Source organism: Aythya fuligula, chromosome 14 (genome assembly GCF_009819795.1).
Source record: "Aythya fuligula isolate bAytFul2 chromosome 14, bAytFul2.pri, whole genome shotgun sequence".
Taxonomy (NCBI): domain Eukaryota; kingdom Metazoa; phylum Chordata; class Aves; order Anseriformes; family Anatidae; genus Aythya; species Aythya fuligula.
Window position 1 is genome coordinate 16,143,959 of NC_045572.1, and position 25,288 is coordinate 16,169,246.

The 25,288-nt window shown below is 42.7% G+C and overlaps 1 protein-coding gene across 1 annotated transcript; it reads left to right on the forward strand.

Moving 5' to 3' along the window:
* Nucleotides 1-24,580: 24,580 nt before the first annotated feature.
* SMIM32 (small integral membrane protein 32) lies at nucleotides 24,581-25,288 on the forward strand (the record flags this gene model as incomplete). Its single annotated transcript, XM_032197163.1, has 1 exon — nucleotides 24,581-25,288. A coding segment is annotated over one exon (453 nt), but the record flags the coding sequence as incomplete, so codon positions are not given.

Consider the following 25,288-nt stretch of genomic DNA (forward strand, 5'->3'; position numbering starts at 1 on the left):
GAGAAGGGTATTTAACAAAATTACAATTTAAACATTATTTATAGGGTAACCTTGTCTCCAAAACCTTTTACAGTGGAAATAAATTAGGGATCATCCATCATGAGCCAAAGCTGCCATTCCAGTCTCCTCCAGCGTGGTTTCATAGCAGGCTGTACAGTTCCCCAGGAGCCAAGCACCTGGAGCTGATCCGATGTCCGCTGCCCGCAGCCATGCTGGGTTAATGCACCAGCCCAAGTCAGCACCTTGGTAGGAAGTCTGGAGATGCCTGCTTCAGGTAATCAAAGTCCAATCCCCAGGGTTCATCTTCACCAAGGAGTCAGAGCACACTGCCAGGATGTGAATTCTAAGCGCCACAAGCATTGGCATTAAAGTCCTCTGGTCCCCAGTAAGATTAATTTCTTCCAGTTCAGCCCAACCCAGCTGGCCTGAGCTCAGCGACACCCAGGCGGTTTCGGAGAGGAACAAAGGTGCTGCTGTGGCAATGAACACACAAAGCAGCAACTCAGCAGTGTCGGCTCTGCCTGCTCCTTCAGACATGCCAGATTGGTCTTTGGACATATTTCCATTTAAAGGCGGGCGAGTCATCCTCCCTCACTTCCTACCCACTATCTTATTTTAAGTAATGAATCACATGTTTTACTTTTTCTTCTTTTTCCTTTGTGAAGCTGAAAACACAGATCCAGCTTTTCTAGTCCTTTGACATTCCAGACTTCTGCAACGCCAGCAGCAAATAACCTCTGCCACTACTAAACATTATTCTACCATTGCTAAGTGTCATTTGTCATAGAGAACATCACTCTTCTGATTTCTTAAAATATTCCCCATGGTGATAGACTTTTGTTTTTCCCCAGTTAGCAAACTCATTTCCGATGTTCAGAAATAAGGGGAATGCTCCACTCTGAAATTTCAGGATGAACTCAACGTCACAGCCATGATTTCCCAAGCAATGGCTGAAGTAAGAAGACCACATACTATATTGGGGTGTTTTGTCTCACAGAAAGATTATTTTATATACTGAATAGAATGTGAGACCTTGGACACTTTTTGTGTAAAAAATGTCAGGAAAAAGCAAAGTAGTAAGCAAACCCACCCCAGAGACAATTGATTGCATGTCACCAGCACCTTACACGTGATGTCCTTCAGCTGACAACTGTGTCATTAACAGCTGGGCATGCTACATCTGCTCCAAGGTGCCCACACATGCCAGACTGACAGCTCGTCGGTTGTGTTCTTTATTGCTATTGGGCCTGTGAGAGATAATAACAGGGAATCAATTAGCAGACAGATCATTTAAATCATATGCAGCTGCTGCGGACAAACACCCCCAAGTGTTTCTCAGCCTGTGGCACCAGCGTTTTGTCACCCCAAGGCAGGCAGCAGGTGTTTTAAGAGGAGTCAGAGGCAATGAAAAACAAGGACAATTTGGGCAAGAGTTTGCTCTGTCACACAGAGCCATTGCATTTGGCCCATCCCGCAGAAAAGGGATTTGTTGAACCTGCAACCAGCTTCCAGGAGACATGTCAACCCCAAATGTGATGTTTTTAAAGCTTCCCTGTAGTTAAAAACCCTTCTGGTTTGGGGGGAAGAGGAGTTTCTGGCTCAACACTGTCAATCAAGTGCCTTTTACAGGCAGTGAATAATTTCCAACATAAAAATAACAAAAATAACAAACACACACACACAAAAAAAAAAAAGATTCATGAAGAAAAAACAGAACGTAGGAAACCTAGCAAAATAATTACCTACTGAGCCAGCCTGGAAGCTGCAGATTGCTTCACAAGCTTGCTCAGACTTCATGCAAGTACCCAAGACTTTTATCTTGCAACAGGTAAAATAACCAATGCCTACCCACTTTTAAAATTTAGTGACAATAATGAATTGGTGAATATTTATAGGAAAAGCCATGGCACATTAGGTATTCCAAAGGACTCAGGTAAGCGCCACATTCTTTAATACAGTTTTAGGGGAAAGGCTTTAAGAAGCTTTATCAGCATAAAACATATTTTGAAATTCATGGAAATTAATAATTGGCAGAGAAAAGTCAAATCCATCTAAGTGGAATGACTTAACCCTGCTGGACAGTATTTTTTACTAACTATAATGGTTTATCTGTAAGTTGAGAAAGGAAAATTCTCTTCTGTTGTTGAATGTAATGGAACAAAGCAGGAACCCTCTCCAGCTGGCGGGGACTTTATGGAAATAAAATAAGGAGGAAAGTTCTATAAAATAAGGCCCATTCTCCAAAATAAAACCAATTAACCCAGAGTAAATTGAGGAAACTGAGTCAGAGAGATTTCCTTATGACTGAGCTAGGCACTGGGTTTCGGTCTGGCCTGAGCCTCCAGCTCCTGAGTGAGTATTTTCTTTGGCCCCAGGCCCTATGGATTTGACAAGAATTTCCCCTCTGAATCCTTTTCTCTGAGCTATTTGTGCCATTCTCACACCCGTTTGGTGTTTGACTCCAACCTATAGCTCTGTATACTGATGGCAGAGCCCAGGGTTTGGATTCTCCTCCTGGAGGCTCTGGGTGGCCGCAGGGACAGGGCGCAGGGTAGCACAGCCCTGTGCTGCTATATGTTGTTGAATTTGTTCAATTAAATGTATGAATTAAACACTGGGAGAAGCGTGGCAAAGCTCTGTGTAGTTTAATTTATACCCTGACATTTGTTGAGCTTAAACCTGCCATTCTTGCAAAGAGTGGTCAGACCCCTTGTACAGCAACAGATGGATTTAGCAGAAACTTCCTCACACTCGGGTCTCAGGAGAATTTTGTGCTTTACAGAATTGCTTGGGATGCATCTTTCTGCAGCTACAAGCCAGCTTCTGGTAGCAATCATTCCTTCACAGAGAATTCACTTTCTTGTTATCAACTGCATCCCTGTTAGCAAATAGAAATGAGGCTCCCTGCCAGTCAAACCAAACAATTTCTGCTTAAGCCAGGTACATGTCTTCAAGCTGTCTCCTACCAAGGACTGCAAACAAATCTCTCTTATTTATTCTAAATTCAGTTTATCCTCTCTGTGGCTAGTTTCTTGCCCATTTGCTGTTCTTTGCTGAAATACGAGATCAGGGGCATTGGCCGCTTACCCTGTTACAATAAATGAGTCCCTCCTGGTTCCCCACTAAGAGGAATCCATCTTTGCAGAGTCTTTCCCTTCTCTGGGGCTTATCACATGCTGAATTTTTGGGTTCTACACTGGAAGAAGACACTGCATCAAAATAAAAATGATCACCAAGACTTGTAGGGTTTCAAGTGAAAGCCATGTAGACCACATAACTATGTAGGGCTTGGTTCTTTTGGGTTAGAATGGGTGAAGATTTGTTGCTCACTAAAATCTAAGATCAAACGTAAACTCCTCCAGCCTGTCTTTACCACTAACATGAATGTTTCCCCCTTGACAAATTGAAAACACTATATCCATCCCCCAAGGTTTTCTCTGTGATCTACTCAGCCTATGGTCATTTCTACTTTATATGTATAATTTGCCTGGTTACAGAACTGCCCTCAGAGACACACTGTCCACCTGTCATTATCTTCCACAGGCTCCAACACTGAACCGACAATGCAATTTTTCATAGAAATACTCCTTCCTTCCCATCCTGAACTGCTTGGGGCAAAGAGTGGTGTGTTTTTTTCCTGTGCTGTGCCTGACACAGCAGGGGCCAGATTTGCAGTTAAGAAGCATATAATAGGATCTCCAGCATAATGTGGCATAATGAGTGATAACAAGCAGAGAGGTAAATGATGTCATTTGGTGCACGCTGTCCCTGTGGTTCCCTATTGTAAGCTCTTTATTGAACAGTCTTGTCCTCACGATTTCTTACAGATCTAAATGATTGTCTCTATCATTACACCTGTCTCGGTGCCTATTTAACACTTTTTCACAGCTCCTCTTTCTTGCTCCTTGTTCTCAGCCTGCTCCTGTTGGAGCATGCTTGGGTCCTATGCTCCTGTTTATCCCTTTTTATCATCATTTCCCTTGCTGCTTCACTGCCTGGCTTTGTAAGTTATGTGGTCAATCCATGCCTCTAAATGCCAACATGTGGTGTGGAAATGCAGAGGCAGACAGGCCCCCAGACCAGAAGTGACCCTCACAACATCCCTTCTTACTTCCTCCACTGCTAAATAAATTTTTTATATATTTTTTTTTCATATCACACCACTGCCAGCTCTTCCTTGGCTCTCATTAGCAGCTACTCAGGCTCCATTTGAAATACTCTTTCCAGCCCAAAATATGAAAAGAGACGGCAGCTTTGATCTGCCCTGCACCTCACAACTGATGCCTCTGCCCCCAGACCCACCAGCGAAAGGGCTGAGGACCTTCACATCCCTTTTGCTTATCCCTTGTCTCGGGTTTTAGCTAGCATAGTTCTCAGCCCTCTTCTCATCTGTGCCACCTCCCTCTACTTCCATCTTCAGTCCTCACCTTTCAAAACAAGCAGCAGAAGCTAATACAAAGCTGCTTGCTTATATTCCTATTAATCATCTTCCCCTCATCCCATCTGCCACCTCTCTCTTTCAGCCTGGCCCACCCAGTTCCCAAATTTACAGCATTCACAGTGTAAGAGTTAATCAAATCCAATCTCTCAGCAAAATCTGTATCATCTGCTGCTCTGTATTTGGTTTCCAGCAAGGGCTGCTCAGTCCCAGCCAGATCTCCGTTGTTTGTACCATGGTTCCCATTAGATAAAATAAAGAATGTAATTAATTAATTGGTACTCAATCTTGAGAGTTCCACATGGATCACTAGAAATAATCAAAATAGCTCTGCTCTAAGTGAAAATATCTTTTGACTGTTTTTTTTCCATTCGATTTATTATTTTCATGGTAGCAGTAGGCAGAAGCCCCAGCTAACCCCAGGACCTCATCACTGCAGGCTTGATATGAAGCAGATGAGAGGTGCAGTCCACACCAGACAAATAAATCGAGGCAAAGGAGCAGGAAAAGGTTCGCCATAGCTTATTCCACATGTGCACTTGGATAACGCTTGAACGAGTGTGGTTTTCTAACAGAAAAAAAAGAAAAAGAAAAAAGAAACAAAAGATCAGAATCAGTACTTTCACCTCTACCAGGCCTACCTATTTTAAAACAAAATTTCCCAACAGTTATTTGATGTCAAAGAAGAGATTTTTAACTTCATAACCACAATGTGTGATTCACCCCAGATACTGAGGGCAGGATGCTGCAGGCACAATAACAACCAGTGCTGGAAGCCAGAGCAGGGCTGGAGGGCAAAGTCCCAAGAGCCAGAGAGTTGCCTCCTATACAAAATCTCCCTGTGCTTCCTGTGTTTCTCCGCAACTTTTCCCCTTAGGGAACACCTTCTCCTGTATGGAATATGTTTGTAGGTTCCCCTCCTGGATTTCAGAGGAGACGTGTGAGCCCTTCTTGCTCTAACATCATTGCTTTACTGACATCAACCCAGTAAAACAGTGGGCCTGGGGACACCAATGGTAAACCTGTTATCCACCAGCCCAGTACTGCTTCTACCTTCTTTTGGAGTGTGCTACCTCAGGCATTCACTTATTTGACATTCATTATTTTATTCTGGAGTCCAGCTGCTTTAGATATACCCCTCATTTCTTTTCTTCGCAGTGCAGATCATTTAGATGCATGCCTAGCTCTGAAACAAAGCGCCCATTTCTTCCTGCACAGATAAGCCTGGTGAGCTCTGCTGATGGTAATTCATGAGCCTACAATTCTCAGCAGCGGGGACATAAAGGGAGAGGGTTGGGGTATGTTTAATAAAAATACATCTTATAATGTTTACTGACCAAAGTGGCATTCGACAGATGCTCCATCTTCAGCTATGTTTAAATTATTCCCTAAGCAAACAATACAAACTGCACACTTTGTCTTACCCAATGCAAAGATAAACAGAACATGCAAAATATATGGTCCTGGTATAGGATCCCACACAACGATCACTGATTTCTCCTGTGCTTAAATATTTTCTGCACAATGTTTGTTCAGTAATTTATTTCTCCATTGGCCACTACAAATTAAATGTCAAAAACTGTTTATCTTACGAATTTTCAAGACTAATAGTGAGTCTCCCATTTCAGCTTAAATAATATTGCCGGTGAGATACATCTTGATGGATTGCCTAAATAAAGTCAGCTACGGAGATAAAGAAAAACCACAAGCTGCTTTTTTTCCCTCTTTTTGTTAGTTTACTAGAGAGAAATGGCAATAATGTGATAAGCACTATTCTCCTTAAAACTTCTGAGGTGGCTCGGAGGAATTAAAAATCAACACCTGCAATGGATTAAACCAGAGCAGCTTTCCTGCTTTCAGGTCCCTGTGATGAGAAGCCCTCCACATCAGCCCAAGAGCCTGGAATAAGATTGCAGCTAACAGTCTGTGCGTGCACTTAGTGGCAATGCTTCCCAGTAATTAAATTATTTGCTCACTAGTTGTAAATGGGCTGAGACTGACAAAGACCTTTCATACACATGTAACCACCATATGTTAATTTGCAAACAAGTTATACCAATTTATTTCTCATGAAGCTTAAAAGGCAATTTAGAAACATCCTGGCACCACTGCCAAGAGCTTCCTATCATATTTGCTGCAAAAGTACAAGTTGGGCTGTTCTCTTCCTTTCTTGAATCTCAAACACAAAGCATCTAAAGTAGCTCTCCAAAGCCCAAAAGCTGTCACCTACCTGCTGCCAGCAGGTCCTGCTGATTGCCCTGGGCTTGCATCCCACCGCCTGGATGAAAACATGAAGTTAGTCAGGGAAGCTTTGATACTTAACTTTTGTGTCTCTCTAACAATGTCCCTTCTCACTAAAAAATATTTAAAGAAAAGCAGGACAAAAGAATAAAACATCAGGGAGCTAATGTGTCTGATTCATGGTCATGTTTCTCCAGATTCAGGTAATTCCTCTCAAAACTCTGCTTTAGAAATGCAGAAAAACTGAATACAGAAACCAGCAGTACCTCCAGGGAAATGGACTGAGGAACTGAGTTCTCAAGGACAGTGAAAAAAAAAATGCCAGCAGATGCATAACCCTTCTTAGGTCCTGCACTATGTCTAGTGCATCCTAAGCACTAGAGATGCTTGGGGAAGCAAGGAGGTGAGGCTGCCAGGGTGACCTATGTGGCACAGGGATTGAGGGGATATTCTGGACTCACCTTCCAGGGGGTGGAGGGAAGGGCAGGCAGCATGCACCAAGGCTCATTCCTTGTTTGCAGGTCACCAGTGCCCAGGGGTAAATAAATAATGCTTTGGTTGCTGCTTAGCTCTGCCTTTCCTGCTGGAGAAGTCAAAGTGCACTGCAGGTCCTGCGGGGCTTTCAGTGAGGGGCAAGGCAGTACACAGGAGGAGGTGAATCAGTGGGAGATGAGGTGCCCTCAGGGGCAGGAGGGACCAAAACCGGAGCTAGTCGGATAACTGGGATGCTTCCCTGGCTCTTCATGTGTACAAACCCTTGTGGTGAGGGTGGACTGGTGGAAGAGACTGCAACAGATGCACATTTATGATTAATGAGCTTTCTATCTGAGGACTTAAAAAAAATCTTTGAACAGCAAAAGGGGCAGGAAGGATGGCACAGACACCTTCCTGAGGAAGAACAGTACAGCACAAAGCAACTTTGTTTTCAAGTCAAAAGAGACAGAGAATTATCCAGCTCGAGGGTCCCACTGTACCTGTGGGTATTTCCAAAGGAGCTGAAGAAATATGGCCTAATTTCTTTCTACAGCCAGGGGATTACTTGTTCTGACTTTGCAGCAGGGATGAAACAGCTGTGTACAGAAGTATTTTCTCTACATTTCCAAATGTTCTTGCTAACTCTCCGCTGCCATTCGAGGGCTGCATACTGAACCTTTCAGGTACATTGCTGCCCAACTGTCCACACTCTAAATGACCCATAGGTCAGAATGGTGTTACAGAGGGTAGTAAAGCTGGCAGAATCCAGTCTAGCATCTCATGAGCCTTATGATAAATGCTTTTAATAAGGGTTAGAGAGAGGCTCTGTACAACACTTCACATAGCTTACCTGAAGCAGGAGCTGGGAGGGGACAGGAGATGGGACATCCTGGAGGGTCTGTGTTTGAGGCAGCTCTGAGACAGTTCACATGGGCTCTTGCATCAGTAGAAATGCGGGGAAAAGAATTTGGTTATAAAAGCACCAAACCAAAGCAAGAAATCCACCATATGTTACCTGAGCTGACTCCTGTCTCTTATTTTAGCCTTTTAGTAAAAAAAAAAACAACACCTTAATTTCTAAAAAAGAAACGGAAGATGAGGAATTCAGCGATAATAAATGATAAATAGAAAACAAGTAACGTGCTTGGAGTTAAGTACAGTAACTACAATCCAAATAACTGCACTAAAAGGGAGGTAAGAAAAACATAGTAGATCCCACATGTTCTCCAGGAGCTACATGCATAAAATTGTTCCTTTGTTTACATAAACAGTTTTGCCAAAATTTTTGGCATTTTTCAAATACAAACTGTGGTCACCCAACACAGTTTCTTATTCCTGTGACTTGGTCATAACAAGAGGAACAGCTCTGACTCTGCCTTCTATTGATCCACAGCAGCTATGCGATTCCAGCTGCCAAACATTGCTTGGGAGTTAGAAGATTTTATTGTTGAGGAAACACAAACATATACATGGCTGGTTCATTAGGACTCACAAGCTGGAAAATGCTTTCAAAACGCCCTGAATAGAAATATAGATTAGGAGAAGAAATGTCATAAAATGCCTCTTTGAACAATGCTGTCAATGAACCCAGTAGAACAAATACTTCTATGATATGTTTGTTTGCAAAAGAGACTGTGAAAGTCATTATTCTGCAAAATTCTTCTGCAAGAAGGTATTACACAGAGGTATGAACACAGGACCCAGAATAGGAGCAACCCAGATTATCTTGAATATCAAAATGTGCAATTGTGCAGTGCCTGCAAAGGAAGTAAGGATAACTTGTTATTGCATAACTATAGCCTCATTATCATCATGACTCATTTATTATTTTTACAGCATAGCTTCTTCTAGTGTCAGACCCACAGTTATCTCCAAATAAGAGGCTTATATTCAAGTTCTTGTAAATCAAACTTGGAACAAAGAAAATTTTGCAAAATACATTTTGTTGACCTTTTGCTGGTGCCTCTGTGTAGTCTGTCCTAGCCAAATCCCTACGTGCCTTCTTGGACAAACAACCGAGCTCCTTCCCCCAAAATTACACACTCGTTTTGCAGATTCTTTGTTTTTAGTTATTCCATTAGAAAGCAGAAACAACAACGTAAGACTTAGCTGAACAGTGACCCCAAAACATGAGAAACTTGCAACCTCTTCTCATATAGTCTATGAACTGAAAAAGGGTTCAGTTACTTGGCTAACAGAAATATTTACCCAGCTCTAGGGAGAACACTCAGCTGAGGACCCACTGATTGTTATCTAGTAAATCCTCTGGTGATAGCTTAATATGGAATTTGGACGCAAAAGCATAGCTGAATTTCAACAAAAACAAAACAGAACAGAAAAAAAGCATTGAAAACCACTTCCTTGTGGCCTAGAGATATTTTCCTTGTTTATGGTATAATATTCTCTCAGTGTATACAAGATTACTCATATTTTATGTGTTTGTAGACATAGGTCCCAACACATACACAGGTATTGTGTGCACTGCTGAGATGCAGAAGAAAAATCTCTGAGATTTTGGCATCCTGGGAGAAGTTTTACCCAGCTCCCAAATGTCACATGGCAGTTAAAATGGAACTATACTCATGTTTTTATTCAAATAACTACTCTAAAATTACAAAAGATAACTACTACCTTTCAGCATGAATAAACTTGAATACATACTAAAAATAATCTTGCATTAACTCCTGAAGTGACTGCCTTCTGGAAGGTGTAAATGGGTAGAGTTTGCTATTACATGCTTTACATAACCATATGTCAAAAAAATCAATAGAATGAAAATTGCATATCCAAAAAGGGGATAAGTGGATGTGCAGCATTTTGAGAGGCATTTAAACACACATACACACACAATCTAACTCTCAAATCTTCCAGCTAAGCCCAAGCTTTATGACACAATTTTTATTTTTTATTTTTTTTCTCTGATCAGATGGCATCATAATTTTAGGGAAAGACAAAGAGGTCTTTTAGGGGTTAGGATATGTTCCTCTCCCCCTTAATTACAACAGTTTGCACCCAGGAGAGCAAGTAACCTTGGTGAAATCAGTGCATTTATTTGTGGAGTAAGGCAAGCAGGATCTGACCACTAGTGACAAATGAACTCCAGTGGCAGATTGTGGTTTGAACTATAACCCAGTTCCAAGATCCTTTTAAAATCTTTTGGACTTTTTTTTTTTTTCTTCATATCACACCTGCTTTTTTTTTTTTCCCCAATCAACTGTATGATAAAGGAGCTGAAGCTCCTGCAAGTTCAGAGAGTATTTATTTATTACACGACACTTATTTCTTTTATATTAAGTTCTCTCAACGCAAATTGTGGCAACAGGAAGAAGTTCAGAGCATTGAAGGAGAGATGTACTCCATACCTGATGCTTTGGTAGTTTCCTGGGTGTTCCCTGAGGAAGAGGAGAGCTGGCTTGCTTTTCTTTGTCAGAACTCAGAAGCAAACTTTCATTGTTGAATCACACATTATTTTCAAAAAGTACAGCTGCTGAGATTCAACAGGAGAATATTTGAAACTGTGAATAATAAAATATTTATTGAAAACAGTGCAGCAGAGTAGAGCCTTTTATTCCTGGAAGATACCGTGCAGACAGCTTCTTCCTACATGCAAGGATTAGTTCTGTAGATCCAAGTAAAGCAGTATTGCAAAAAGGCAAAGTGTAATACAAAATGAAATCATAAGTACTAAGAGTCTGAGAATTGTTGCAAAGGGTGACTTCAGATCATTTAAAACATAGAAGCCTACACCTTACTGTAACAGAATACTTAAGGATTTGGATGGAAGGAGGGGTATATAGTTTTAAAAATGCTCTAAAAATAACTTGACCTTAACCATGCCATTTCTGTACACCTCTTTAATTCCAAAGGCACATGTTATTTATTTATTTATTTATTTTTAATAATGGTATATATCATTACACAATATTTCTACTCCCCAGAGATATAGGCAGTGGTATCCGAACTTTCAAGGGCTTTCCCTGACAGAGGGAAATGGCTGTGATCCAACCTCCTGAGCGTCACAGGTGATGACATCCAGCCTTCTGTACGAGATAAGATGGATGTTAAGTTTGGTGCAAAATCACACCCTGAAAGGCATCCAGTTGTATCTAAACATAAACAAGACATAAGGACCATTTTCTTAGTAGTTTGTTCCAGTTGCTAATTCCCCAGCTTTTAAGGATTTGCAATTTGGACAAGGCCATTAGCTCTTGCAGGTACTTCTTCTGGCAGGTGGAGAAGCCTTTCAGTATGCAGCACGTCTCCCATGAAGGTGTACCTAGAATCATCTCCCAAGCTTCTTTTTGCTAACGAACCAGATCAAGCTCTGAAACATTTTTCTAGCTGACAAAACATTTATTTAGCTTCTGACTGTAATGATTCTTTGTGGCATTAAAACCTAATCATCTGCACCAAATAATAAGCCCGAACATTGTCTCAGCAGGTGATAATGGTATGTCTATGTGCTATGATCAGTACCTTTGGTTATGAGTCACAAACACGAAACCTGATGGACAAACTCAGCTTTTACATGTGGGAGCTGTGACGCTTAGCTAAGACAAGTACCATAATATCTCCAGTACAAAAATCCAAGGGATGCTGCCTCTGCAGTTTAACAAACTTGAATTTAACAAGCTGTTAAATTGTTAAACAATGTAAAGGGTTGTGCAGCATTGGAATAGGCTGCCCAGGGCAGTGGTTGAGTCACCATCATGGGAAGTCTTCAAGAAACATGTAGATGCAAAACGTAGTACCATGATTTAGTGGTGGATTTTAGTACTAGGTTAAATGCTGGACTAGATGATCTTAGAGATCTTTTCCAACCTGAATGATTCTATGATAAGTAGATTGTATGCATTAGTTGAAGAGCCAAAAAAACATGATCGTACAGTTAAGGACCTTTATCACTGGGAGCAGTCACTTGCCATTACTATCCAATTCTCTCTACTCGCATGTTTTAACAAAGCAGTATGAGTTTATCTCTTACAAAATATAGACTGGATAATTATCATATGTTCCATATGTTGTAGGTCATTCCCACAGCTGCTGATGCTTAATCTGTTGTCTCCTGTTTCTCCATGAAGAGGCATCCTACCAAGTTTTGATGCACATCATATGTTGTATAGAGGAAAAGGATTCCTTTACTATAGTAAAAATTACAAACATAAATAAATAAATAAATAAATAAATAAATAAATAAAAATAAAAGAGAGAGAGAGAGAGGGGGAATTTTTTTTTTGAACAGCACAGCAAAACATTTTAATTGAGCTAATCCAGAAATAAGCACAGTCAAAAAAAAGTACCAAATTCTCTCCTGAGATGGCAAAATTCATCCAGCTCTGAATTCGTGGGGTGTACGATGGAGCAGAGATAAGAAATGATACAAACAGAAACAGTATGAGAAGGGAGGGCATTTACTGGAGAAGTGATAAGCAGCACAGTGCCTGCCAGACTGCTTCGTGAGGAAACCATTGCAGGATCCTTCGGCACTGACTGCGACTTCACAATTTCAAACCCGAGGTGACGAATTCCTGGGGCTTCGACAGCCTCATGTTTGGGGGAAGGTAACGAGAGCATTTTGTCAGCAAAGTAGGTCACGGCTCAGTGGGAGAGGCACGTTGTCACATTAAATTGTGAAGATTCATAGTTTCCAAGAGGGTTTCTTTTTTTTTTTTTCTTTCCCTGACGTTATTTCATTTAGCAAAGTAGAATCCATATTTTAAGCAAAACAAGATGGTTGCAATTTATGGGTCAGCCCATTGTTCTTGCAATGGCTTTGTGAAAGAAGAAAGATTGCACTGTCTTGCTACAAAAGACGGTGATTTTGGTAAGTAAGCTCAATTGTCTGAACAATATTCTGCAAATGAGTGTAAAAAATTATATCAGAGAATAAAGTGTGAGTCATGCAGAATTACTCAATAAGAAGCAGTAAGTCAACTTTCATAGGATTTGGGTAATGTGGATATCTCTTGAAATTACGCCTAACTACAGCAACAGTCATGATGGAAACAAGACCCAGAAAGTGATAAAAATATCCAGTAGTTTCAAGAGTAATAAGTGGAAAACTTCAGGTGACAAAACAAAACAAAACTTGGCCAGCTCATATTTTGGACAGCTCACACGAACTCAGCAAAGTGAGCACAGAAATTACCCAAAGAGGACTGAAGAACTGTGGAGCTTTGCCCCTATCCCGTCAGGAACAAGAGACTAATGACAGGAGTGATTGAGGCTGGATTTTGACACTTGAAAGTACATAGAGTAGGTGTAGAAAAGATTTCAGTTATGCACACAGATGGAAGAAGTAGATCACTGGAGAACTGAAGTGTGACAGTATTACGACAGATAAAGTAATTTATTTTATAGAAAAATGATTATACAGTTGAGAGTCTTTTTTTTTTCTTTCCCAGCAGAGTGAAAAGGAGAGCATATCTGCTTTTCTTTCACATGATCCACAAGATGTGTCATGTGCTTCTGATGGTGTCAGAGAGAAAGAAAATGGTTTAGTGAGTGGGCGCACATTTGGATTTCTACCTGATTGACAACGTGCAAGTCAGGGAATTGGCCCAGCATCAATGAGTGTCTAATTAATTTTGGCAGTAAATGCCACCAACACTGATGGAAAATGGTCATGGAGCAGTTTCAGAATCGATACATGATCTTATATTTAAAGAGCCACCATTGAAATTAATAATAAATTTACTAATTTCCTGTCCCAGGCTTCCTCTTGTAGCATCTGGAGCTTCTTCTAGGCTTAGGAGTGATTTTTTTCCAGTGTTTCTCAAGGGTCCATTCGATTTAGTGATGAAAATATAAAACAAAATGCTGGGGGTTGCCCTCTGGGAGTTACCCAGATCTCAGTGTGAACGTCCTCCCAGATCTGGGAAAATATGCTGTTTGGCTCTGAATTTCACAATTTTGTATCACTTTCCAGTAGTCACACTATGCATAGATCAGAAAATATTCCACATTAGAGTACTAATGCTTCTCTCTTTTGCACCAAATGAAAGCACAAATAAAGCAGGATGGATTTCAGTTTTCTAAATCAGAATGATTTGTAACCTGGCACACCAAGGGCAAATACTCTCTTGTAGCCAATCCAGGAGTTTCACATAAATAAAACATCTGATCTGAAATTTTACTAGAAAAAGATGGAAGAAAAATCTTTATAGATAAGAATTACCTTGAGGTGGCTCAAAATTATTTCAGGAATTAATTGCCTTTGAATTGGCAATGATATTTAGCCACCAGGTAAGCAATTCCTTCTTTTATAAAGTAAGAGCTCAAAGGTATTTGTATTTTTAAAATGGAGGGGAGAATACTTGTTCAAAAAAATTTTTTTCCTGCTTATCTTCCATAATGTTATCTGTAAAACACATGCAGACAGCACAAAGCTATCAGAGCCCTTCACATTCTTTTGTATATTCTTCCTCCGCACACCTCTGTGAGATAGAGAAATTAGGAGCAGAACAAATCATCAAAAGAAATGTATGTGCCTAAATTCCCTTCATTTCAGTAGTCTACGTATTCGCTGAGGATCTAAGTCCAGAGACAGCAGATGGTCGTTTTTCTCAGATATTTAGGCACCTACACATGCAAATAGGTGCCCAGGGGTATTTTCAAGCAAGTCCAAACACTTCGCTCTCTAAATAACCATTAAGAATATCGGTGCAACGTTTTCATCCTACAAGATTTTTCTTAAATATCAAAGGGAAAAAAGCCTCTGTGGAAATTTGTCAGAAATTGAAAGGATGTGTGCCTCCGGGCTAGAAATAGGGCGCCAGATAGATTTGTGATGTTGTAGCCAGATGGCAATATGAGACAGGGCAAAGCAATGGCAGTGGCTCTAGGAATAACCTGGCACTGAAAGAATTAAAAATCTAGGTAAAACTGCTTTTAAGACATTCTGGAAGTTCAGCTGAAATCTCCCCTATAAATGTTAAGCCATGAGTCCTGAACTACAAACAGAAAAGACCAAGGCAGCTCAGAGGGGAGAAGAGCAGACAAAATAACTTCTAAAGAAAAATATCAATGTTTACCTCCCCTCCCACGAGCTTGGAGTGTGTATACTCTTAACTCTGGCTGTGCTGGGTTGTACTAAGCTGCATTTGCTTTTTGTGAGCCTTCCTTTCACAAACTCAAGTTGCCACAGGGTGCTGCACAAAGGGACCATCTGCACCTTATGGCCACTACAAAGCGTTTGGTGTCGCCCGCCTTGGCACGTAGTGAGCGTCCCAGCCTAGGGAGGAGGCCAGAGGTACAGCATCAAGGAGCTTCCCAACCGGTCACAGTATATATTAAAATAAATATGTCTCTTTCACTTGTGAACAACATGCTTAACATTCCTGCGCTCTCACATAAGTACTGGAAAACAAGACCAAAGGCAACCCTCAGCTTCAGAGGTGTTTGCTGGGGACAAGGAGGAGTAGGGCATTACTTTTATTCTTCAGAAGGATGTGTGCTTTTAAAGCTGCTTCTGCAAGAGACAGTTTTAAACAGAGATTTTTTTTTAGCCTCCTGATAGTTCAGCAAATTAGTTTACAGCAGAATACAAAGGGAGATTAGCTTGGGGAACAATTGGAGGCTTAAAATGAAACAAAAAAGTTACAGGGAAAAGTCTCTTAACTATAATTCATATTTCTGTCTCAAAGGGAATTAACAGAATTTTATGACTTTGATCTTCTGAAAAATGGGTTTCCTAACTATATTAGTCATTTTTCTCAATTTTAGATATGGATTCGATGAGAGATAAAACCTCAGCAATTTAAAAGGGACAGTTCCGCCTATATATGTCACAATTTCCCTACTAAAAAACTCAAAAGTTCAGCTGAAGAGATTTTATGGCAGACAATCTGTTATAATTAATGAGTATTCATAATTAATGGCTGGCCTGATGTAGCCTTTGAGAATGATCACAACCTTTCTCTCTCCTTAAAAATTTAGCAACGGGTTAAATGATAGCAAGAGTTGGATAATTCCACCATTAATCAAAGTTAATAGCTTGCAGTTCGCACAGACTGCACTAACTGTACTAATTATTATAAAGCATGAATTTTAATAACAGTACTGTGCTGTATTTCTCACAAGCATAGGTTCAAAACTAATTAAATACAACTGGAATGTATTTGCCTCCATATAGGCAAGGCACATGACTGAGGAACATCATCTTACTGCCTCGTCTCCAAAAGGAATAACTTGATAACACCACCTTCCTCTGCAAAGTTAAATGTCAGGTGAAGTTTTATTTTACCAACTGTGGTATAAAAGATGCAAATATTTCAAGGGTCTAAGATTTGAGGTATTTCTGTTGGCTTTATATTTCACGCACTTTTCCTTTTATGACCGCTGTTATCGATGTGAAAAAGATAATATTGTTATCCTAAATAATTTTGGTTACTGAGCTTGTCAAATGCATTTCCGTGAAGTTATAGCAATGGAATAAAAACCAATTTGTTTGCTCCATGAAAGAGCAGATATTCCAGAAGCAACAAGATTTTAGATGATTAAAGTAATCTCTGTTACAGGCTGATGGATTTTCTTTTTAGTGTATTCCGTAAGCATATTTGTCCAGCCGTCTTTGATGCATTTTGCATTTTACGTCTTTGGGGCATTTTCCAGCTCCCTTGGGTGCTGGTCAGTGGATACCAGGCTGCCCCGTGCTTGAGTGCTGCACAGAGGAGCCACTGCCCTACAACAAAGCACCTCTCCCTGCTGCTTTTTGAAAGCTGATCAGCACTGCCCCATGGAAAACAGCATTTAAAGCACCCCTGCCACTGTATTAGAAACTTGATGGCCAGGGCAACCTGGGCTCTGGACGCGGGTGAGGACATGCAGGTTTTGTTACCAGCACAGCCTGTATAGTGCCACTGGGGGTGGCTGACCAGCACTGCTGCTTCTCTTCCTCGTTTTGAGCTACAGCCTCCCAAAGCAAGGGCTGTGCCCAGCTCGGTGCAGCCCTGTCCTGTTAGTTTCACAGCTGGGGACAGATAGCTTTCCTTGACTAATAATAATTACAGTTTTAGGCAATGATTGCTGAGAGCCAACAACACCCACCCAGGGAGCCACCAGAGTAAAGGAAGAGGGTGAGGAGCCAGGCCCGACGTGGCTAAGCCCTGCGGACAGGAAAACCGAGATGAATTTGAGTGCTTTCTTTCCCCTCCAGCAGACCTTGCTCGCTGGGCTCTGCTCTTACAGACCTCCATTTCCACCTCTGCCTAGCAGCCGGGCTGTCCTCTTTCTCCTGGGTTATAAAAACCCATTAATAACCTAAACCAAACCTCACTTCCCGTAAAGGCCTGACCAGGAACCACCCACAGAAACAAGGAGATGTTTGTCCTAGATTTAACTCATAAATCTGGAAGATGAGGAAAGGGCCTGATTTCATCTGATTCAAAGTTGGGCCTGCTGCAGGCCAGGACATTTCATAGCCACTTATAAAATTAACCTAAATATGGAACTCTGATAATGTACATCCAGTCCTTCTCCAGGATTCACAAAAGGTGGCACAAACAGACATAGAAACCTGACCTACAGGGCTATGAGTCTTTCTCCTGCTTTTTGGGCAAATACGTCCAGTGAACAACACAAACATTTCAGCTCTGCTGTAAGAATTGAAACTACAACTTCACCCTCAAATCCTCCATCAGTCCTTCTCTTGTACATGTGTAGGTCTTTTGGGGAAGGGAAGAAGGAAAGGGGTTGTTTTTCTTACTGATTTCATCAAAAAGAAAATAAAAAATGAAATAAATCCTTTTGTTCTGCCACCGTCCAGGTGACTTAAGTGAGGGAGACAAGAGTTCAGCTGACAGAAACCATGGGTATGGAGTGGACGAGGCAGCCCTGTCCCTGCCGCTGCCAGAGATGCTCTCAGTGTGCTGCAGAAGGCTTCTTCTTAACTCTGAGAAGATCTCAGAGCTACAAAGAACCAGCAATGTGATCTGTTGAGTCAGACCGTTATGAATGATAAATTAGAAATTATAAAACTGTTCTTCTTTATCAAGCAGCACACAAACAATTAAACATCAGCGCTCTTCCCTGGCCTGCTGAGGAACACTGTGTTCAGTTTTCTTTTCATTTTTCACAGTCAGAGATTGAAATGTGCCTTAAAGCAGTAGCCACACAGAGTTTGGTACTTGCCAAACTAAAGTTATTCTAAACCTCTGAGGTTTATGCCTGCTCTGAGAAGGCTGATGTGCTGCTTTTACATTCAATTTCATTCCTTCCTCCAAAGGGCACCCAAGAACCCATGAGTGAGCACCATTCGTGTGAACAATATTTCTCAGAGCTGACACTGTAAGCAGGCTTAGCTCACACCACGACCAACAATAAAGAGTCGACCTTGAGCAATCCATTTGCTTTACTACCTTACACAAGCAGAGAAGCACGCACACCACAAGCCCTAACAGTGCTCAGAGGGAGGATTTCCTACGTGGGGCAGGGGAGCTGTGCTAGCTGGTTTGTTACTCCCTTTTTCCTGCATTAGAGCACCTTGCCACCTTCCGTGATCAGTGCTCAGGACCTCTGCAGGGTGAGGAAGTATTATCAAGCCCATTTTTCAATGTGGGCTGCAAAATGGACCACTTGTACAGACCTTGATCAGAGCGATAAGAGGCTTGGCGTGTGTGCAGGGAGTCTAGGCCACCCCTTGGCTGTAAAGGAAACTTTCATATTTCTCTCTGGGGATAACCCAGCTTTCATAGCTCACCCTCACTACTTGGGGTTGGCTCCTCTCAAAATTTAGTCATCGAGGACCTTAAAAAAACAAACCATAAATCAATAACTCAAGAAGAAAGAGAAACCCCATCTACCCAACCTGTCATTTACTGCCTGACAGAAACTGCCACAGCTTCCCATCACTGACAGATCATGCCCAGATGTCTGCAAAAAAGGAGGAACCGTTTCTGACACCAGACAAGCAAGAAGCAATGAATAAAAACAAGCTCCAATAATAAAACACCCCGTGATGATCTGTGAAGCTTTCCTAGCAATCCGTGTCTCATTCCAAAAACCTAATGCTCGCAAGAGTAAGGTAGGGAAAAACAGGGTGATGCCAGAGAAAGGGGGTTTCTAGCTGGGAGTTCAACACTTTCACAAAAGCTGGTGGGCACACGCAGTCCTGCCTGATCACAATTCCCTACATGAAGCCAATAATATGGTTAAATGCGAAGTTTTACAGCACACCAGTGGGACACGGAGGAGGAGGGCTACATGCAGGTGGGATGTGCTTTCTGCAGCAGCCTGGAGAGAGGCTTGTTCTATTCCATTTGAGAAGAGACATGTATAGGAAAGAGGTGAAAAGTGCTGTTCACCACAGCCTCCCCAAATACAGTGCTGATCCCTAAAGGATGTATTCAGGATGGGATGGGTGTTGCCTTTTACTCATCTCGCAGGTTGGTAAGGGATCTTTGGCACTGAAAGATGAATTCAGAACTAAAACCAATGAGAAGTAACGCGTTGTCCCTTCTTTTCTCAACTGCCTTTTGCACCCAGCTCAGCTCACAAAATGGTGTCTCACGACTAGTGGTCAGTCCTACGAGGTAAAGGAGGTACAAAAGAACCTTTTTCTGCAATTGCACCTTTTGGTTTTACTTCCAAAACACCCATGTGCTGCATGCACAAACTCTGATACTACATTTCCTGGAACATCACTGGACAGCCATCCACATACTCCTGGCTGCACCAGACAGCAGCAGTTGTGCTTCTGTATGCAGCCAGCTGGCTATTGCAGGGACAAAACCACTTCTTTTCAGGACAGGAAGAACCCTCATTGCTACCACACAAGGCCACAAACCCTTGGGATGGGATGGCAGGGAGGGTTCACCCAACAGCCTGAGTTATTTCTCCGTACCTGCTAGAGCAGTGGCAAAACTCACTTGGCTGGCAGGAGGTGCAGGGTGCTTATCCCCATCCTTTGATGGAGCGTGGCTTGCTCTATCACACGGCTCCTCACAACCCAGGGATGAATGAAGGATTTGGGCTGAGCCGTGATAAGATGCACACAAGCTCCCGTTTTCTCTGGACCCACAGACTTCTTTGGACACCTTCTAAATGTTTCTGTTTCAGCTGGTGAAAACACATCACGAGAAACATAATATTAGAGCTCAATTTTAAATATGAGACACAAGTTCCTAAAACAAAATAAAAAAAAAAAAAAATCCAGGCTTCTCAGCACTTGGACCAATTTCTTCAGGCATCCAGATCTGTATTTAAGCACTGAAAGCAACATCCCCTCATTAAGTGTCTGGTGATTAGCTTTAAGACCCTGCCTTTGAACATATAGTCCTCAATATTTGATTCTCAGGCACTTGGAAATAAGTGTTTTACTTCAGAGGGATTAAAAAAGGAAACAACCTCTGTATATTATTTTTATTTCCTCTCCTCTTTAAGTTTTTAAGGCTGCTTCTAAGTGACACTGGAAAATTACAGCCCATGATTTGTGATTTCTGGTCTGCTAACAGAAACAATCCCCCCGACTGCCGCTTACTCCTCAGAGCAGAAGAATCGTAACGCAGATTGTAAATGGTTGCATTACCGAGAAAGATAATGCCTCTTTCCACTCTCATTTCCCTCGGTTGATATTTATCATGGTAGGGGTTGCGTAAGCGTGGAGGAGACAGATCATGCATTATTTACCGCTTTGGAAACGGGGAAAGGCTCCAGCCTTCCACCGCACAACCAAACCCCAAGCACCGGTCACCCTCTAAGATTTGCATCCTGTTTGTTTGCAGCTTGGCTGAGTGTTTGTTAAAGCAAACACGATGGCCCAGGCCACCCAGAGAGCTCCAGCAAATGGTGCTGAGGTTCACAGACGCTGGTTTCCCTTCTTTCAGCCCTAGGGATTTTATGCCAGGATTTGTATCAGGCTACGGCAAGACTGGGCCAAGCTTAGGCCGCAGCTGCCACCGCATCACCATGACCGTAAATAAATGGCCTGGGCTCGGCCAGAGGGACAACATCCAGGTGGGACACCCCAGGCTGAGCACCCAGAATGGGTGAGCAGCCCCTCAAGGGGCTGAGCAAGGGGCCGAGGGGCTGAGCAACCCCTCAAGGTTCCCCCCTTTACTTGGGCAGAACTGACTGCAGCAGAAGGAGCTGCTGGGCATGGGCACCCAAATGAAGAATTCGGGTCTCTCACAACACACCAATGGTGCTCAGCCCTGTCTGCATGACAGCAACGGCCTCCTGGGCCCCAGGATTCATCCCAGTGATACCATCAGGGATGAGGACACTGGCCCAGCTTCCAAGCATGCCAGGAAGCCGCAGCACTCAGGGGTTTATTGCTGCTAAACTCCAGGCACCACCAGAGCCTCGATGTGTGTCCTTGCAGCATCACTTCCAGCGCACATTAAAACCTTACCAAAACAAGTCATTATCTGCTGGAAACCTTAAACAAAGAGAAATAGAAAACAAGCAGCAACAACAACAAAGGTACTAAGTAAGAAGTAAGATAATGAGGAAAAATTACAAGGAACTGAGGACTTTAAATGAGCTTCTGAATTAAGGAAAACAGAGGGAAAGGATCAACTCTTATTTTTTGCAATTAAAGTATTATTTATGGCAATTTATTTTTTTTGAGATTAAGCCCGGATATGGTGCTGTTGAAAACACATTTGATTTACTCCCAGGGCTTCTCATCTGTTTCTCTATCAGCCTCAGACAGACAGCCAAAACACAGGAGGAGTTTTACACACTCCAGAACCTGCACGCACACAGAGCGCTTGTAAAACACGCAGAGGATTTATTCCAGCACCGGCTGCCAGGTGCTTGGACCGTGACCATTAGCAACAGTCCTCAGCCCAAAGCGATGGCACTGGTGCTGCACGATTGCATCCTCAGGGCACAAAACAAATCTTTCAAGAGCACGAGATAACGTTTTGTTGGAGCAGAAGGGAAAATATTTGGGCTCTGTGTTGTGTGTGCAACCTGCACGCAAACAGGAGGGAAAGGGGAGGTTCAGAGCCCTCCTGGCAGTGCCACCTGCCCCTGGGAACACCTCTGGTGGCTCCCAGGAGTGTCCCCTGATGTGCCACTTATGTGCATCCATTGCAGCATTTTCCCCCATTATTGCAGAATTGGTACCATTTGCAGACAAGCCTTTTTAATAAACTTTGTGCTAAAGTAGAACACGTAGACTCTCCTTGCTATTTATAGCGCGCAGCCCCCAGATGCCTTTCTGCTTTTCCTACGGACTAACAAACTCAACAAAATAAACAAGCAAAGAAAGGACGCAAAGTTTGGTTAAACTGGACAGAAGTTCAGGGAGGAAGAGGGGAGGGTGCTGGGAAGACATCCAGACCTCCAGCCATCCACGTCCCGCTGCTGCTCCAAACCTCCCTGACTGCAAGGAGACATGATAGGTAAAACAGTTGCAAACTATATTAGCTTTTTTATGACTCTGTTGACTTTTCCAGCCCCTGTGCTGGCTGCCTGCCTCTCTGTCCTGTTCTTTGAACCCATGCAGAGTAAATATGTGTAACCACGGTTGCTCTGCAGGCAGGAGAAATGTCCCCAGGAGGAGCCATGCCTCCTGCTCTGGTGTTAAACAGACAGGGAAAAGAGCCCGGGCTCTTTGGAGAGCAGCATATGGGAGTCAACTCACTTCAGCTGAAAAGGGGAAAAAAAAATAAAATAAAATAAAATAAAATAAAATAAAATAAAATAAAATAAAATAAAATAAAATAAAATAAAATAAAATAAAATAAAATAAAATAAAATAAAATAAAATAAAATAAATAAAATAAAATAAAAATAAAATCAGCAGAAACTGTAGAGGAACATCTCCATTTGAATTCAATTCTTGACCCAAGGCTTGGAGGCAAACACACGGGTAGTGGCAGGTCCAGGAGCAGAAGGATGTGTGCATGAGGCCACAGGGACACGGGAGCCACCCCCTGCCTCAGAGACAGGCTGGAAGTCCACAGGGCTCCCCCAGGCACTCACAGCTTGTCAGAAAGTCAGGAAGATGCTGCACAAGGCCTTGAGGAGCTCTGCCTTCGAGCAGAGACTTTGTTTTCTTTGATTTAAGTCTGCTTGACCTGGGGATTTCTCCTCTTTTCATTCCCTCTCTCGTGGCGGAAACATTTATTATGCTAATTGAAATGTTTAACCTCCCTGGACCGTCAGCTGCAATGGCTCATCATAAGCAGCGTTAATGTTTGCTGGGACCGGTACCCTGGGGATGGAGAGCGTGTTTGACACTTTCTTCTGTCAAGTTCCCAAGCACTCCTCTCTTCCCTGCTCCTCACCAACCCCCTTTGCCCCCTTCCCAAGTGGCACTGAGCTAACCCGAAGTATTAACCGGGCTTATCTGATGCACGGGAGTGAGAGTGTGAGAGGGAGCTGGCGAGCAGCCAGCAGCTAATAGCAGCATAAAAGCAATTTGATGAAAAAAAAAAAATAAAAAATTAACATGCTAATTGTCAGGCTGGAGAGCGTGCTGGGGCCCAAGTGGAAAAAAAAAAAAAAAAAAAAAAAAGGAAGAAAAAAGGCATTTTCTATCTATGCCAGAGAGAGCAATTTTAACAATAGAGGTCTGAAGAAGAAAGAGATTTTGAAGCAATTTTCTTTCTGTCCCATCCTCTGTTACCCTCCCCCAGCTCAGAACCTCTCAGCAGAGCCCCCGGGCTCTCACAAGGCTTTATCAGTGGATCTCTTCCCTTAGCATCATGTCACTGCCAGACACGGCGGACTTCAGAGCCCGCCGGCACCCCCGTGCAATTCCTCCCTTCCCCCGGTAGCAAGTGACGCCGCAGCGGAGCCTCTGTCGGGAGGAAAAGTCCCGTTTGACACAATTCTGCACAGTCCCACTTCGCAGCGCTGTGAGGCAAGGGCAGAGAAGAGGTTTCCAAACTGCTCCCCCTCCAATTTCTGGGGAGGCTTTTTGCTCTTTCTTTTTTAAACAAAGGGACCTTGGTCTTGGATTTTTTTTTTAATTTATTTTTATTTTTTGTCTCACAAAGCAGCCAAAAGGAATGCCTGGAAGGCTAAAGCAGCAAGCCCAGCTTCTGAACGTTGGCTACCCGGTGTGCCGCTAACTGGGATTAAGGAAGTCCACCAATGCTTCCCAGCACCGGGATTTCAGCAGCGAGGAGGATCCCGGGTCAGAAATCGGCGACCGTGAACCCAGCGGGATGCCAAAGCGGCAGCTGCCTCTCTCTGCAGATCCCGTTTAACCCCGGATTTGCGTGCATCCCACTTCAGAAAAGCACCTGGAAGCCCGCCGTGCCTGCCCCTTGACCGAGAGCGAGCGGCGCCCACCGAAGCCCCGCTGCCTCCCGAGCGCTCCCATGCACACCCCACGGTCCCGGAGCCCCCACGCTGCAGGACTGAGGTACCCGCACCGGTTTTCCTTCCTAGCCGGGGATGAATGCTGTAACTAGGAGCCACGGAGATTTAAAAGAAACTCCCTAAGCCGTGTGAGGGAATTAATTTGCTTTTGCTCCTAGACAAAATGCGGCTCGCTCCCAGCCTTTTACGAGCAGCAGTGTTATTCCCTTCCTATGCCAAAGAGTGACCGTGTGTGCTCTCCTTCTTTACTTCTGCCGTGGAGGAAATTTAAGCAAGAACATGTATAGTGAATTGCTAAATTCAACCAGTGCCACCGAAGCTCACCTCATCATTCAGACCAACACGCCCTACCTAAGCAGCACCCAGAGACCCGTGAGCTCCTCGGCGCTGTACATGTCAACAGCCAGGGTGTTAAAAGAAGGGGAAATAAATAAGCCCGACCTGGTGACTTACATCATTCTGTTTTTCTTTCTGCTCTTGACTGTGACGCTCATTGTGCTCTTCATAAACTGCCAGCTGAAAAATTCTTTTTTTGCTACTCTTCCTTACGACAGATCCCTCCGAGAAGCAAGGAGCCCGTGGAGGACACAAGCTGTCTGACACGAGAGAGAAACAATGTCTTACCACAGTAGCAGGAACCAGAAACCCTGTGCAATAAGACATTTATTTTTTATTTTTTTTTCCATATGTCAGTGAGTGGATTCAACCCTCTTTAAAATAATAGGCTGCATCGCAGGGAAAGATTGCTGAAAAAAATGCCGTATGCAAATCAGAATAGCTGTAAATAAAAAGCTCTACTATGAACTAAAGAGATGATGCTTTAGCAAATTTATATGGTTTCATGATAAAAAAAAA